General features: G+C 50.7%; 1 protein-coding gene across 1 annotated transcript in view; it reads right to left on the reverse strand.

Moving 5' to 3' along the window:
• Nucleotides 1-16415, reverse strand: part of Pdia5 (protein disulfide isomerase family A member 5) — an 86743-nt gene extending 70328 nt beyond the window's left edge. Inside the window, exon 1 of the mRNA XM_060370318.1 lies at nucleotides 16271-16415. Coding sequence (XP_060226301.1) covers nucleotides 16271-16306 — 36 coding nt within the window. The 5' untranslated portion in view covers nucleotides 16307-16415. The remainder of the gene's footprint in view (nucleotides 1-16270) is intronic.
• Nucleotides 16416-17045: the final 630 nt, after the last annotated feature.

The following is a 17045-nucleotide window of genomic DNA, read 5'->3' on the forward strand; positions in this document are numbered from 1 at the left end:
CACCTGGGTAGAGACTCCCTTCTCGTGTTGAGAGCTGTGAAGAAACCAGTTTAATTTAGTTTAACCCACATTCTGCCCAAAATAGCTTTGAAATGTCAGAATCTGGAAGTCTAGACACTGAAGAAACTGCTGGTAAAGGGACCGAGGGGTGAAACAGACAAGGGTCTGAACCGGATGCGGGCAAACAGGCTGGCTGAGAATTCAGAGCCTACACCTGGGAGGGGCGGCGGAGGGACGACTCGGAGTTGGTATCGAGCTTGTCAGTTACCGGCTGAGTGATCATGGGTAAGCAGGTCATCTCTACTCAGTCTGTGTCCTTCTCCGTAAACGGAAGGGCTAAAAGCAATTTCCGAAGTTATTCCCAATGGTAGCATTCGACACACCTAATCCTGTGACTACCCGGAAGGCAAGATTGCCTTCTGAAGAGGCGGCTGAATTCCTGGGGCTTGTGGCCACTGCAATGAAAGCCTTGCCTCAGAGACTCCTCTGCACCAACGGTGACCATTTGGCAAAATCCTAGCCCATGGAGGGTAAGCCTAAGAACTATGTGGTAACTACTAAGGACAGTCTTTGGTGCTGGAGAGACAGCTACGTGGTTAAGAGCACTGGCTGCTCTTCCAGAGGACCCCAGTTCAGTTCCCAGCACCCGCATGGCTCTGATTCCAGTTCCAGGGGATCTGACAACTCTCACAGACAGGACAACACAGGAAAGAAAATCTCGCAAAAATGTCATAAAAAAAAAAATAAAGACAGTAGTTAGCAGTATGTAATAGGAGTTGTTTGTTTGTTTTGAGACAGGGTCTCTCTGTGTAGCCTTGGCAGGGCTGGAACTCTCTCTGCAGACCAGGCTGAGGTCGGCCTTGAACTTACAGCTGCTATGCCCGGTTTGGCAGGGGTCTTCTTAAAGTGTCCTCCTCCTCCCTGCCAGCTGGAGTTATATAAGATGGCTGGAACTCAAGCAGCCATACTGAGATGAGAAGGACGTACTTGCTAAAGGTTTGTAGTCAGCTTTCTAGAAGACGTTTGGTTCCCCACCCGACAGAGAGCGCTCCCTCTCCAGGCTTCGACATGAGTGAAACAAATGGTCTTCTTGGGGCACTGTCAAATCTAGTCCTTCTGGTACACACACAAATAGCACCTAATTAAACAGCAGCCTCAACAAGAAAACACTAAATACCTGCTGTCAAAAGCACCCTGAATACCAAATCTGGTATTATCCCACTTCAAATGGTGTGCTTAGGAGGAAGTGCGGAGGGATCCACGTGCCCGTGCGCCTCCTGGCCACTGGCACTGTGACTTAGCATCTCTGATCAGGTCAGCTGCAGTTTGCCTATCTGGCCCTTTTCTAGTAAGGGACCATGCGGGAGACTGAAGGCCAGCTCACCCCTTGCAAGGGTCAGAGCAAGGTGGGTGACACAGCAAAATATGATGGGAACTCACCATGTGAAGTTCCCTCCCGGAAGTCCACGTCCTCTGGCTGCTTTCTGTCACCTTGAACAATGCTAATCATGGGAGGCTTAAACCCCTCCCCTCCGAGGCCGTCTACAGCCATCCTATGCTGAAGCCCAGCATCCCCTCTGAAGACCCCAAGCCCTCACAATGTGATCTCAAGTGTCCCCTCATCCCGAAGGCTCTTCCTGAGACACATGACGCCAGAGCTCAGCCTGATGCCCAGCGCTGTGTGGCTTGAGGAAGGTAACGTGCTCCCTGGCACTGTGATTTATTTTTGGAAATAAGTAGCCCTGCTTTCATAACTCAGAACACAGGAAATTAATCACACAACTCTTTGCTGGTGGGCCATGGTTAAAAAAGGGAGAAAGGGACTGGGACACCATTAACGAACCTCTTAAAATATGGAGCCCGACTGTCACGGTGCTGGCAGGAACCTAACACATCCAATTTTTCTGGCAAGCTGCTTGGCATGAGGTAGCGGGTCTCTTAAAAGTGCTTGTGCCCTTTGACCTGGTGGATCCACTTCTGAGGAGCTGTCTGGGTGGGGTCTGTGTGTGAGCAGAACTTCTGACACAGATCTGACTCATACAGCCCCACTGACAAGAGTCAGACAACCCAAATACCCACCGCAGGGGACTGGTTGCACACACTGGCATGGAGCAATGATGGTGCAATGCAAAAACGAGTGTCTAGAGGTTAAGTTTCAAAAAGGAAAAGCACGACCACAGCTGTAAGCATTAAAAAACAAAATGACACTCAGAAAAAAAAAAATTGGCAGAGAATGAAATATAGCTAAGCAAAATTTGTCCTTGGATGGGTATATGCTTCTTTCTCTATTTTATAACTCAACGTAATAAGAATGTTTGATTTCAATATTTAAAAAAAAATTACCACTACATTATGGACATATCTCTCAAAGAATCTCCCAATCAAGAGATTCAACTCTAAAGAACTGAAACCAAGCACTTGGGGAGGCAGAGGCAGGCAGATCTGAGTTCGAAGCCAGCCTGGTCTACAAAGTGACAAAGCGAGTCCAGGACAGCCAAGGCTACACAAAGAAACCCTGTCTCAAAAATAAATTAAATAAATAAAATAAAATAAAATAAAATAAAATAAAGCAGCACCAAAACATGTCAGAATTTCAGAGTTCCCTAGTTAAGTGAGGGACTGATGTTAATTTAACATCACTGGTAATGGGGCAGGGTGGGGAAATGACCCCCTGCTATGGTTCGCTTAATGGAAACACCAAAACTCAAATTGTAGCGTGGGTGCGGTGGGCTCACATCTGTAAGCCCACCACTTGGGATTGAGGCAGGAGGACAGAGGGTTAGAAGCCAGCCTAACACCACATGATCCTGTCGAGACCAAAAGAAATAAACAGGATAGGCAAGTTTGCTCAGTCGGTAAAGGAGCTTGCTGCCAAGCCTGATGATCTAGAACAGACATGCAGACCCAGAACCCAAATAAATAAATGAATTTTAAAAGTTATTTTAAAACTTGGAAACCAATGAACAAACAAAAATCTTTAGAAAACTCTTCAAAAAAAAAAAAAGTCAAGGTTACAGAAGGCAACAAGTGGAGAGTCACCCAGAGCAAAGGGAGCTGAAGGATGACAGCGCACACTGGCCTCGGGCTGGTCCAGAGTCGGCCCCACACATCTGCGGCTGACACACCTGAGGATTCCATCAACTTCAGAGCCAAAGTACTGGTAAACATTCACCTGATAGGCTAAGGTCAGATGGAAGGGGAGGAAGTCCTCCCCTATCAGTGGACTAGGGGAGGGGCATAGGAGGAAAAGAAGGGGTGAGGGTGGGAGTGGGAGGAGATGAGGGAGGGGGCTACAGCCGGGATACAAGTGAATAGATTGTAATCAATAATAAATAAAAATAAAAAGAATTCACCTGTACTGACTGACAGAATGACTGTTCTCGTCACAGTCCCCACAGTCTGTCTGACTGTTCGCACAGCATTCCCAGCGTACAGGCATCATAAGCAGGTGACAGTCAGAGCGCACGGGAGGGCTACGTACCTGTAAAGCCGTACGCTGGTCTCAGGGATCTGAGCGCTAGTGGATTTTCCTATCAGCAGGGTTCCGGACCCATTCCCCGGAGAACACTAAGGGCCATCCGCTCTCTTTCCTGATTGTAATCATTGCATTGTGTGAGGTACGATAATATTCCTGTGCCATAGGAAATACAGTCATTGCTTAATGACAGGAACTAGTTAACTCTGGGAAAGGCGGTTCAAACACCGCGGTGCCGCATGACTGAAGCACTTGGAGAGCACGTGGAAGAAGAGTGACACCGAACGTGATTAGCTGGACCGTGGCTCCTGAATAAAGGGTGTATGAGGAGCCTTTGTGTTCATTCCTTGTGCAACTCTTCCGTGAGGTCTGGCAGTGCTTCCGTTTGGGAGAGAAAAACAACAAAACGCTTGCTGTGGGTGGGACGGAGCTAGGGACATTCCTCAGTGGTATAACACTTGTGCAAGTGTTAGACAGGAGTTCAGATCCCCTGCTCCCAGGTAAATGCCAGGCAGGCCTGGGGGCCTTGTCTATTGTCTTAGCCCTCCAGAGGCAGAGATCAGACCCCAGGACTAAGATGGCTACAGACCAGCCAAATCCTTGAGCTTGGGTGAGACACCCTGTCTCAGTATGGAAGGTGGAGATTTATTGAGAAAGACGCTCAACATCAGCCTCAGGCCAGCACACACATGCATTCACCACCCCATACACATGTGAGTGCACACATTTGAGTGAGCGCGCGCGCGCGCGCGCACACACACACACACACACACACACAGTGCTCGCCTGTCCTTCCTACCCTTGCCCTTCCAGCTGGCTGCTCCAGCACCTCAGGGACCATGGGTTTTCTGTCTTGTTGTATTTTGTTTGTGAAGAGGCTGGTTGGTTGGTTTTGGTTTTACGGTTTCTATTGTTGTTTGTTTTCTTTACAAGGACCGGCATATAGAACTTGAAAACAAAAGAAACGAGACTGGGGATGTAGCTCTGTGGCAGAGCACTTGCCTAGCGTGCACAAGGCCCTGGGTTCAAATCCCCAGCCCCCACGAAAAGGAGAGCAGCCTGCATGCAACACATACCTAGCAAATTCTTCTAAAATGATTCGGTGAGGGGACCGTACGAAACAGCACCTTTAAGCATAAGTAAATCAGGCTCCTTCAAAGGACGATTCCTAAACATCTGCCACCAACCACGGGACAGGAAGGGGACCGAACCACAAAGCAAGTTTGGGGAACACATGAGTTTCTAGTGTCACTGTCTATCTAGCAGGCTTCAAAAGACAAGAAAGCGCTGTGAATCCCTGAATGGGAAGTTGGCGTGGGGGCTGGGAACACAAGCACACCCTCTGTTGTGTTGTGGGGGAACTAGGTGGATGTATGTATTTGTTGTTGTTTTCTTTTGTTTTTGTTTTCAGAGACAGGGTTTCTCTGTGTAGCCCTGGCTGTCCTGGAACTCACTGTGTAGACCAGGCTGACCTCCAACTCACAGAGATCCACCTGCCTCTGACTCTGACTTAAGTGCTGGGGTTTAAAGGTGTTCCCCAGACGTGGCCACCACCTGGGGGTAGGTGTGTACATTAAGCAGCAGATTGGGGTAAGGAGGAGGGCTGGAGAGACAAGAGCACCTGCTGCTTTTGCAGCACACCAAGGTTCGATTCTCAGCACCCACCTCGTGGCTCATAACCATCCTCAACTCCAGGTTCAGGGAACCCATCGCCCTCTTCGGACCTTCCTGGGGGCCTTCAGCCAGCACTTGGTATTAAAGCTATAGCACTTGCTGGGGTAACAGAGCAAGTGATCTTTGATTCGGACCCAAGTCTGAAGGACCCCAGCACCCAGGGAGTCGGCCTCCCAAATGCTGGGATTACACATTCATGCCACCATGGGTCCAAACACAAAACTTGGCAATGGACAAGGTCACACTTGACTCCACAGGATGTATCCCAGTTCAAATGCAGGTATGATAAAAATACTCCACAAAATTACCTTCAGGCTACACATACAAGACGAATTTGAAAGGGAAATGATCCTCAGCCCCGGAACCCCGTCACCAAGATCTCATTATGCATATATGCAAATATTCAAGGTAAATCTGAAATCCAAAATACTTGTGATCCCAGCACTTCTGCGAAAGAATCCTCAGCCTGCCTTTTGCTTCCTTTAAGAAACCACCCCTTACGAAAAGGGCGGCACAGCACAGTCTCTCCCAGTATTCCACACAGCTCAAGTGTGGCTGTCAACGGGGGACAGGTCAGGGGCAGGACCATTGATCCAGGAGCCTATAAAAACAGGTTTGCTTATCCTGAAATTGCAACTGCAGTGCATTTAACCAAGACATAAGTCCCTGAGGCTTTTAATGTTTTGGAAAACCTCTTCTAGGGCCAAGAGGGCTTTGGGTGACTGCCAGCCCCGTGTGCCAGGCCTGCTAACGAGGATGAACGGGTAGAAACACGGAATTAGAGAGCAGGGGGAGGAGGACGAGGAGGAGGGAAAGAAGGAGGTGAATTCCCACTCTGGAAACCCAATCGTGCCTCAAAGCTTTGCTAATTGATAAGAAAAAAAAAAGAACAATTCGAGTGCTCCTGACCCACAGTACAAAGCCATGCTTTCACACACATTAACGCAGAATGTCCTCCAATAATGCAGAATGTCCTCAGAAGCAGCCATAAAATCAGCCCGGTGGGCGACACCTGAATCTTTTTCAAACAGGCACGGATCGGAAACATCAGAATGTCCGACTGGTGGCATGACCGAGCATTCGGAGAAAAACAGTTAGGTCCGCCGTGCTTGTGTGGGGCACAGGGTGGGGTTCAGAGCCCAGTGACGGCGCAGTCTAGGTCTAGCATGGGTGAGGCCCTGGGTTCTAGTACCTCCCCTGACCCCAAAAAGATGTGCATGTGTTCTTGCTATAAACCACTGCCGTGGGGAGTGGAACCACCTCCATATTAGAGACATGGAAACTGTTAAAAAGCAGTTAAAAGACTCGCTCCAGGCTAAGCCTAGGAGGGCAGATGCAGAGCCCGGCCGATGTGTCAGCACAGACCCTGCATTCTTCTCTACACCTGGCCACGGGAACACTGCCCCAGACACCTCTGGCACTCCCTCTCATTCCCTGGAGCTCTAAGAAAAAGAGCCACGAGGCCAGCGAGTTCACTTTTCCCTTCCTGCCACTGAGTGTGACTGAAAAGAGCCGTGACGGCTTGATCCATCGTCCTCCCTTAGCCCAGCAGGCCTGAAATTCCCTGCAAGTCTTTCACAGAGAAGTGAAAACTCCACGTGCTCGGGCCAAGTGACACGGCTCAAGACAGAGGCAGAATCGCACACCCGCAGCAGTCAGGGGAGAGCAGTAACCTCGCCTGCCAAATGACTGCCTGCCGCACAAATTAACGCTCCCCGCCATAGTTTGGATTTGCAATGTTCCCCCACGGCCCAAGTGTACAAAGCTCGGTTCCCAACTGCCGCATTATTGGAAGGTCAGACAATCCTGGGACTCAGGCTCCTTGCTGTCTCTGCTCCACAAGGTACACAGGCCTTTTCCGCAGGCTGGCCACCGTGACAGCTGGTGACGCCACCAGCCCAGGCAAAATAAAACTTCCCTCCTCTTAGTTACCTCAGGGGTCTTGTCACGGCCACGAGAAATGAAGACACCACAATTTTTTGTAGCTGTCACCCCCACCCCTCGTCCTTTTACAGCCCAGGCTGGCCTGGAACTCCCTAGGTAGACCAGGCTGACCTCAAACACACACAGACCTCTGCCTGGCTCTTGCCAAGGCTTCCCGAGAGCTAGGATTAAAGGCATGGGCCACCACCCACAGCTGTATCACAACTGTTTTAAGTACATGCTTCCTGTAAGTACAGATTGAGGGATCTGACTCTTAAAGACAGTTACTCCACAGGTCTGGACAGCCCAGAAGTCAGAAACGTATGTGCATATTCTTTCCTTATAAAAAAAAAAAAAAGCTAGTTAAAGTTTATTGACCAAACCTTTGCTGGGGAAATGGGTCAGCACATTCTCTTAAAGTGGATTTTAGCTACAGCCTGCCTGGAGAGGCTGCAGGTGGTGAATCTTTTGAAACTGCTCTCTCTGGACCCCAGTCCTCACCCCTCTGAAATCTGGCCCCTGCTGAAATGGCTCAACCATGTCCCCTGCCCCACAACTCCTGTGGGTCCTCAGCCTCTTAAGCCTCTGTGATCCTCCGGTCTCCTAACTCCCCTGTCAGTTTCCTCTCCCTCTCTCTAAACATGCTGAGGTCCCTCTGGGCTCACTCAGTCCCCCTCCTTTTTCCACCCACACTTTCCACGACAGACATCTCTATAGAAGGGCTCTCCTAACTAGCGCCCCCAGTCCCCAGCCTCTGCTCTGCGAAGCACATTCAATATGACCTGCTGTTGGGGTTTAGCCCCATCTTAAGCTTTCAGTCCAAAGTGCTTCCCCGAGGGAAGGAGCTCAAGGGCAGGAGCTCAAGCAGGGCAGGAGTGTAAACGCCCTGGCCCACCTTTCTTACACAGTCCCGCCTGCCTAGGAAGGGTACCGCCCATGGTGGGCTGGGCCTTTCTCAAACAATTAGCAACCAAGAAAATGCCCCGACAGATGTGCCCACAAGGCCAGACTGACGAAGGCAATTCTTCAATGGAGGTTCCCCCTTCCCGGATGTGTCAAGCTGACAGCTGAGGTCAGGCACCACACCTGCTGACTCGGCAGTTCTTGCTGTGGGTTCCAGGATCAGTCAACTTCTTTTAAAAAAAGAAAGAAAGAAAGAAACCTCATTCCCACACAAATCAAAAATTAAGCATATATTTCAAAAGTTTTATTTAACTCAATAAAAGATGAATTGAAATAGCAAACCTAGGTCAAAAGAGGATATAAGGAGGGAAGCTCAAAAAAATATTTTTTTTTTAATTTTTTTTTTTTTTAAGAGGCTGCTGGAAAGTAACATAGTTAGGACCAAATTAGCTAACAGGAACAACTGGGTTTCTCTTCCCGTTCACATACAGATAGATCATTTGCAGCCTCCTCAAATGCAAACATGAGCCCTGAGAGTAAACAAAAGCTCTCTCCCCATCGCAGCTGGCCTTCCGGGTGGACATCTACAGTGCTATGCTATGACATACAAAGTTCACAAACTGGGGGCTGGAAAGGTGGCTCAATGGCTAAGAGCCTTGCTGTTCTTCCAGAGGACCAGGGTTCAATTCCCAGCACCCATGAAGTAAGTAGCTCACACTTGTCTATATCTAGAGGTCCAGGGGAACCAATGCCCTCTTCCGGTTTTGCACTTGGTGCTCAGACAGATGCAGGCAAAACACCCACACGCGGGACAATCAGTGAAAACAAACAAATCTAAAATAAATAAATAAATAAATAAAGTGTATAAATCATCTTTTACGTCCCAAATCTTGGATAACTTTCCCATGCACCTGTATCTATGAATCCGACCCTGTTTGTGGCCCAGAGGATGGAACCCAGGGCTTTATGTGTTCTACCCCTGCGTGAACCCTCTGCCACGGAGCTTTCTGGAGCAATGACTACGTGGCGCAGGCTGGCCTGGAACTCATATCCCCCTTGCCTCCGCTCCCTCACCTGCTGTTATTTATACAGCGAGGGCAGCACACCGGGCGGGAGGGGCTACGGATCTGGGTGGAGGAGAGATCCACCCTTACGCTTGCTGCCATCGGGGTACCCAGAACGGGGTGGGTAGCACGTGACAGTAGCGACCGCAGGCGCTCACCCTTCCAACAGAAACCAGCTTTTTGTTGCTCTTGGTGCAGATACCCTCAACGTGCCGACTGTGGGCAGCGCTGCCTGAAGCGACAGAAATTCTCACACCTGCCGTCCAGCTCTTCCATGACTCTCCAACCCCGCAAATCTCTTTTCAATGGGTCAGTGCCATCTCACTCAAGAGATGTTGTGGTTCTAACTGCTTTCCTTTGTGAAGGTTCCGAGACCTTTGAACACACTATTCTGAGACGGGGCCCTCGGGTTCTTGGAAAAGCCTTTCTTCAGCTCCCTGCATCGGGCGAGGGACCGTCACACCGTCTCTCACCGCTATGCTTTCTTTCTCTGCCGGCAGTTCACATCTGAGTGAGATCAATAATATTTGACTCAGGAGGAAGGGTGGCGCTGGCCTTATCACCACAGCCCAAATATCTCAGCACTGGACCCAGCTCATAATGGTTTCCAAGAAAATAAACATTGGGGGGGGGAGCATCTGTTGAATGGCCAAACTCCGGTCACACCCTTGGGATGCTGGCACTGGCCCATTTCCGCACTGGCCCATTTCCTCAATGGGCACATAGAATATTCCTCCTGGGATGCAGTAAGACGAGGCCCCTTGATGAAAGGACCCTGTGCCTACCTGGCCTAACCATGGAGCTTCCCAGCCTAGCATTACCTCTGGGCTAGGTCACCTGTACACTTGAACCCAGCTCTCGGCCTGGACCTTGTAGGCACTTGCCAATGAGGTCTAAAAAGATCTGCTGACAGACAAGACGCCAAAGGGCTGGAGGAATGACGGCATTCTTTAGAGGAGATGGAACTCTACCCCTGCTCTAGAAAGCTGTAATGAGCTGAAAACTACGCATACAACTGGGGCCTCAGTGTGACTTTGAGGAATAAAAAGACTGTAAAAAGGCTATTCTAACCTCATGCCATCTGAGTGTCATTAGCCCCCCAGTGCACCACTGCAAAGCTAATAGCTGATAAGAAGTGCTAGAAGACTGGCATGTGGCGCAGGGTAGCCAAAGGGGATGCAAACTGGAGCTTCTTGGAGAGGAGGAAGCCAGCTGGTACCTAGCCAGTGGTGACCCCCCCCCCAGCCCCCGCTACAGCAATCAAGAAGCTACAGGGCAAGCGGCACTGCCACGCCAGAAAAACAAGGCCAACTCGGCTGCTTAAACATTCAGGGCAGCCACTGCGCCTTCGCCCTCGGAGCCACATGCCCTCCGCCCTTGAGAAACGCATTCCTCCCCACCTCAGTCCACAGACTCATCCCTCTCTGGGGTCACAGGAACGAACACCACACTGAAATGGGACACAACGGACCAACTGGGTCAACCCTGAGTCCCTCTACAAACGTAAGATTTCTCACAGTTCCAGTCCCTAGAACAAACAGCCAGAGACATAGGAGCAATACTGCAAGACGCGACGAGCAGAAGGGACAGACAGCCCACCACAGGGTGAGGGTAAAACACTGGTACCTCTTCTGTCCCCGCCTGGGTCCAAAATAGAGCAGGTGGGTGGTTAGGGCAGTTACCTGGGTGTGAAAGAGCATGTGCTCTCCTTACAGCTGTTTCTAACCCGGAGCACTTAGTTTCAAAACCAACCACACAGAAGGACCCCACAGAACCAAACCACAAAGCTGGGGTGAAACCCTCTAGGGATTAATTAATGTGGTCTGGTTGGTGTGTCTCTAAACCCCCTCCCCCGACCTGAGGATCCCCCTCCCCCTGAAAGAGGATCGACTTTCAGAAGGAAAGGGGAGAAACAGGGACTTAACTCCTCAGCCTCTTTGTATGCAGCAACCAATTCCCAGGGGAAGGCAGGCAAGAGTCAGCTCCAAGAGGCCCTGAAGGAGAACCCCAGGGGCACACGCCCCACCACCACCTGGCACCCCTATCACAGGGTTTCCCTGTTCACGTCTGCCAGCCTGGACCATCGATGCATGTGACCAATGTCCTACGCCCAGTATTCAACAGCTTGCAGTGATACGGAGCACTGTGTTGCTTTTTTGCATCGTTTCAAATCCTTTCCAGCCGGCAAAATGGGTATTATTACCGTGGCTTACGAATAAGTGACTCGGGGGCCCAAGGCCATGCATCTGCGGAGCATCATTTGGCTGAAAGCCCGCTTCCTTTCCAACATATCACACTTGACTCTAACAGACAACAAAGAGGAGTGTGAGAGGAAAAGTGTTCTAAGCAAAGTGGCCTAGCAGCTCCCCTCAATCCGTACGATTCCATGTCCCGTGGTGTTATCAAAAGGACCACTTTCGCCTGTCTCTCCAGGGCCTACAGAGTTCAGTCCCAGGGTTTGGCAGACATGTGAGGCTCCTGACTGTCCACTTTTCCAGCCTTCTTCCCCACCACTCGGACCTTTCACTGTCTTGCTCCCATCTGTCTTGGAGGCTTCCTTCCCTGTCTGCAGACTCACTCTTTCCACCAAACGCTACCCTGCCACCCATATACCAGGGCCTGGGCTAAGTGCCCACCACACAATGGCCAGAGAAGGAGTCAAACAGTCAGAGAGCCTGGAGTCCACTCTTCTTGTGAGAGCAACTCTTTCCTGAGGCCTTCTCTAGTCACTCAGCACCCACCACCTGCCCCTGGCCTGAATCCCCAGCCATCAGCACTTGACATCCACATGGCACTCAGCCACAGCTCCACCTATGTACCCCACACATTTTAAGGCTTCCTTGGTAATGTGTTTACTTCTGTGGGAAAAGTGCACTCTAGGCTCCAAGCAGCATTATCAATGGCAATTAGGTCCCCAGGCCAGCCCACAAAGGCCTATTAAATACATAATGGTGCTAGAGGAAAAGAAAACCTGCCTGAGAAAAATTTAAAAGCTCTGCAGGAGAGGCCACTGGGGGAACATGCCTTCCCAGCCTGCACCCACAGTCCCCTGGGCTCTGAGGTTCCAGCCACCACGGGGGCGTAGGCACTGGAAGCAAGCAGGGGGTGGGGAATGGGAGAGACCCAATTTATAATTCAGTGGGTCTGGCTCTGTTCCTTGGTTCTGCTGAGGGCTGGGGGTGTGGGGTGCTGGTCTAGCATGTGACAGGCTCAAGGTTCAATCCCCAGCACTGCAAAATGAAGAGGGCCAAGTAAGACGACTTCTCAGATGTCACAAGCTCGTGGTCCATCTTTTAAAAATATATAAAGAATGAGCTTTTTTATATGAAATCGCAATATACTACCATGAAAAAAAAAACAAAACACTAAACACTGTATACAAAATATAGACATAAAAAAAAATGCATGTCTCCCAGGAGAGTGAACCCAGGGCCTCCCACATTGTAACTAAGTACTCTACCACCGAGCCAAAACCAAAGCCCTAGGCAAGTTTTTCTTCTTTCTTTATTTTTCTAAACAGGGTCTCTCTGTGTAGCCCTGGCTGTTCTGGAACTCACCCTGTAGACCAGGCTGGCCTCAAACTCAGGGATCCACCTGCCTCTGCCTCCCAAGTGCTAGGATTAAAGGCGTGTGCCACCATGCCTAGCACACAGATGGCTTTTCTTAAGTCTTAAGTGTGTGCTCAGCTGCTGGACAAGTTTTTAAACTGAGAATATTTGGGTACATTAAAAAAAAAAAATCCATTCGCTGATGTTATTTTTGCGATTTGTCTGTACAGTCCTGAAAGTTCTGCCACAGTCTCACAGACTCCTTGGCTAAACATTTGAGAACTTGGAGACAGCCGCTGATTGGTCCTGACAGGACAGTTCTCCATCCTGTGACCGCCTAGACACTGTATAACAAAGCATGCACAGTCCTCGTGGAAGGTCAAGCTGGGCAGGAAGTGTCAAGTAGACAGCAGGAAAGCAGGCTCTCAGATTGAGGGGCCCTGATCTCTTTAGTCTGGGAGCTCTTGGGGCTAACTTGTCCCAGGTAGCACCAGGGATTTTTCTAAAAAACTAAAAAGGGCTTCCAAGAAAGCCTTTCTTTTTTTTTTTTTTTTTTTTTTTTATCTTTCGGATTATACACTTATATAGAACACTTAGAAAATATTTTTAAAAAGCAGCGAAGTAAAAACACAAGCCACCCACTGCTCCACCTTCTAGAACGATCGGTACCTCAGTGTTCTGCTAGTTTTTCATACTCCACCCTGAAGACTGTTCTGAAGCTCGGTTTTTACAGCTGAGCATGTGCCCTCTCTAACTGGTCTTCACCCGCATCTTAGCATATCTGAACAAGAAGTATTAACTGTACTGAGTGTATTCTGAATGTGGGACCTACTGCTTGGTATACCCTAAAATTCACTTGGAAATCCTAACGACACACACACTGTCGTGGATATAAAGAGATGGGGCCTTCGGAAGTTTATCAGGGCTTAAATGTAAAAACCTGCAGGAATAGGATTGGTGCTTTTTCAAATGGACCCAGAAAGCTCCAGGTCCCTCTGTGTCACCCACGGATACAAGAAATCAGCAGTCAGTGGCCTGGAAGAGGATCTGTTTTGCCCTAGCACCCTGACATCAGTCACCCAGCACCTGAAACAGCGAGAAACAAATTTGTCATTACAAGGGCCCCATCTATGGTGTATCTGTTAGAGATGCCCAAACTAACAGGGAAACATTACTTTCCAAAGTCTGAAGGAGGCCAGAAGGCACTACAATATGCCACTATTATTAAATTATGTCCATATTTTTGCTTTTGTAAAATGATGTGGTACGTGTACAGCCCTGTACACAAATCTCTGTAAACCCTTTCCCATCAGTTTACCTTATCTGAGGAGCGGCCACTCTGGAGTGAAACTGCAGATGGAGCAGAACATACTGACTTTCCCTCTCAGACCTACATACCTGTGATCAAGTTCAATTTATAGCTAGGCAAAGATCTAAAATAAGTTACATCAACGAAGTGCAGCGAGTTATTACTATGTTGTGATAAAAGTGAATGTGGTCCCTCAAAATATCACTTTTTTTGTACAATGCTCACTTTTTTTTAAAGACATGGGGGCTGGCCTGGAATTCCGAGGATGGCCTTGACTTCCTGATCCCAACTGCCTGGCTTTACACCACACCCAGTTCACGTGGTGCTGGGATCAAACCCAGGGCTTCCTGTAAGCAAAAGTTCTGCCCTGTGTCTTCAGACCTCACCTCTCTTCTTACTGACCACAGATAATACTGGACAGGAGATACTCAATTTTTTTTTCTTTTATTTTTATACAGTATTAAGGATTGAATCTAACACATGCTAGGCAAGCACTCTGTCCCTGAGTTTTAGGACTCCTCCTCCCCCTACCCCCCCATCCCCTCCTTTGAGACTGAGCCTGCCCAGGCTGCCCTTAAACTTATTCTGTAGCCCAAACATGATCCTCCTGCCTCAACCTCCTCCTGTCCTATCAGACCCAGTTACGTTCCTCTTCATAACCCCTGGGCCACACCCAGTGGCCTTCAGTCAATAAAGTGAACAAAGAACCTCAAGTGCTCCCGGGGATATAGGAAGCCTTTATCAGAAGCACATAGCTTGTGAATTTACAGAGGCGGAGCCAGCAGTCACTCATCACCGGACTACTCATCCCTCCGCCTTGCACCTGCCCGGCCTAGAGACATACAATGCTTGTTTCGGACTCCAGAGCTTTGGACAACCCTTGGGGCTCTTCCTCACTGAGTGTGGGGAAGGCCCCTGCTAGACCTCTGAAGAACCTACTACACATTTATTCCAGGTCTCAGTTCCGCCCATCTCAGGAAGGACACAGAGACTCTCCCTGGCGGACCTGTCTCTCAAATAATGTATGGCTCCCCCGTGGCGCGCTACCAGCAGTTAGCTCTTGTCCTACCATCATTATTTGCTCACAGGATTCACTGTTGCTCGGCCCAAGGCAACACCTGACAGCAGGCACAAAGCGTAGTTTGATCTCCACCCAAAAATCCAACCCGGTGGCAAACACTGCGGTTGATAAATGTTTACAGAGTAAAAGTTCAGGCTCCTAAGCCCTTGTTTTCACTGGAGGGAGGGAGAAAGTCAGAAAGCAGAACCTTCCTCCCCCAGAGTTCAAGAGCTGACATCCTGATGGCAGTCAGACCTACTGGCTCCAGGAAACTGAGGGCACTGGTTCAACACCACCACCGCCTTACAGGGTACCAACAAAGACCCACGTAGCCTACATCTCTCCTAAAGGGAGGACACAGCGCAGGGAACTTCCTTACTTACACACACACAGAAAACTCGAGGGCGCTCCGTAAGCGGTGACCCCAAAGGACAGGCGCTGCAAGTTCAAATGTTTAAGCCCACTCACCCCTCTCTTCCCCCCCCCCGCCCACTTCTGCCCGGCATCCTTGCCACACCCAAAGGGGAAACCGTGGAGTTGCAGGGGCAGCAAGTCCGGTGGACTTGTTGGTACTGGCGGTGGGGCGTAAGGAGACGGACCCAGCACGAGGATGCCGAGTTCTGGGAGAGGTGTGGAAGGCCACAGCACCCTGTCGCACACCCACAGCCGCACCTCAGCTCCGGGGGTTACACCCATCCCCACTTCTCCCGGGGATGCCCGGGGAAAGTCCTCCCATCCCCACGCAGCCTGTAGCCCGGTGCACCCCTCCTCCACTTCTGTATCACTCCGGCAGCGTTTTTGCCGCCTGTGGACCGCCGACCTGTCTGACAAGCTCGTTAGCGGGGTCTCTCTACGGTCCCCCATCTCGTGGAAGGAAACGCAGACTCGTCTAAAGATCCCCGGCGCCACACTACCCCGAAAGTGGCCGGGGCTGGAGGCGGCATCCCATGGCTGTGGGAGCAAGAACTCCTGGAGGTGACGACCCCACCCAGCCCGCTGCGCGCCCTTTCTCCCGGCGTCCAAGCCGCGAGCAAGGGTGCCCGCTGCGCAAGTGGAAGGCAACCTCCACCCCACACTCACACAGGTGCAGGCGCCGCCCGGGGATCCCTGCTTAGGCTGAGGGCACCCCAGACCTGCGCCCGGGCGAAGTTGTGCGGGAGCGTGAACCCGGAGCGAGGGATCACCCGGCCCAGCCCCGGCGGGGAGCGGAGGACCTGGACCCCGCTGCTACCCGGCGCGCACGCCCCCGACCGCACCGGACCGCGCGCGACCGCGGCCGTGCGGGACCCACGTGTCGCCGGCCAGCAGCCTCACCCCGATCGCCAGTAGCAGCCCCCACGCCCGCGCCATCCCCGCCGCCTCCTGCTGTCTGCTCCGGGCTCCCGCGCACGCCCGACAGCTCCACCTCGGCCAACAGCTACAGCCACTTCACAGCCGCTCCCCGCCTCCGAGTTCCCGGTGCCACGTCTGCCAAAGCATGCGCACCAGGCTGGGAGAGGCGGCTCAGACAGGTGCCTGCCGGGAGTTGTAGTTCACGAGCGGCAGAGCCGGACGCCTCTGCGCTGGACTTTACTTGGGGACACAGGGCAGCAGCTGCCGGGATGGGGGGTGGGGGGTTTCTGGGGAGTCGGGGTGGGATGGTTCACTAGGGGGCCCTGCTCTGTGCCGGCAGCTTCAGAACCAAACTCACTCTGCCCCAGACGTTAGTTTCCCCACCCTGAGGATTAGGAGGCAAGCCAGAGAATTCCAGTCAGTTGACTGTTGATACTAATTGTAAAGTCTAGCGTAGCCTGTGGAGGGTAGGATTCCCAGGCTCCCACCTTCCTCTTTATTGAGGTGTCGGAAAACAATTTAGAGATCCCTAAAAAGTTAAGTATAGATTACCGTAGACCCACTTACTCCTAAAGCACATACTCAAAAGCACTGAAGAGTGTATTCCAACAGTAATTTCACACCAATGTTCCTAGCTGCACTGCTTACAATAGTCAAAAAAAAGTAGATACAACCCAAATACCCTCAATGGACAGATAAAGAAAATGTGATATACACCCATACAAAGGAATACTATTCAGCCAATAAATAGAAGTGC

This window comes from Meriones unguiculatus, chromosome 17 (genome assembly GCF_030254825.1).
Source record: "Meriones unguiculatus strain TT.TT164.6M chromosome 17, Bangor_MerUng_6.1, whole genome shotgun sequence".
NCBI lineage: Eukaryota > Metazoa > Chordata > Mammalia > Rodentia > Muridae > Meriones > Meriones unguiculatus.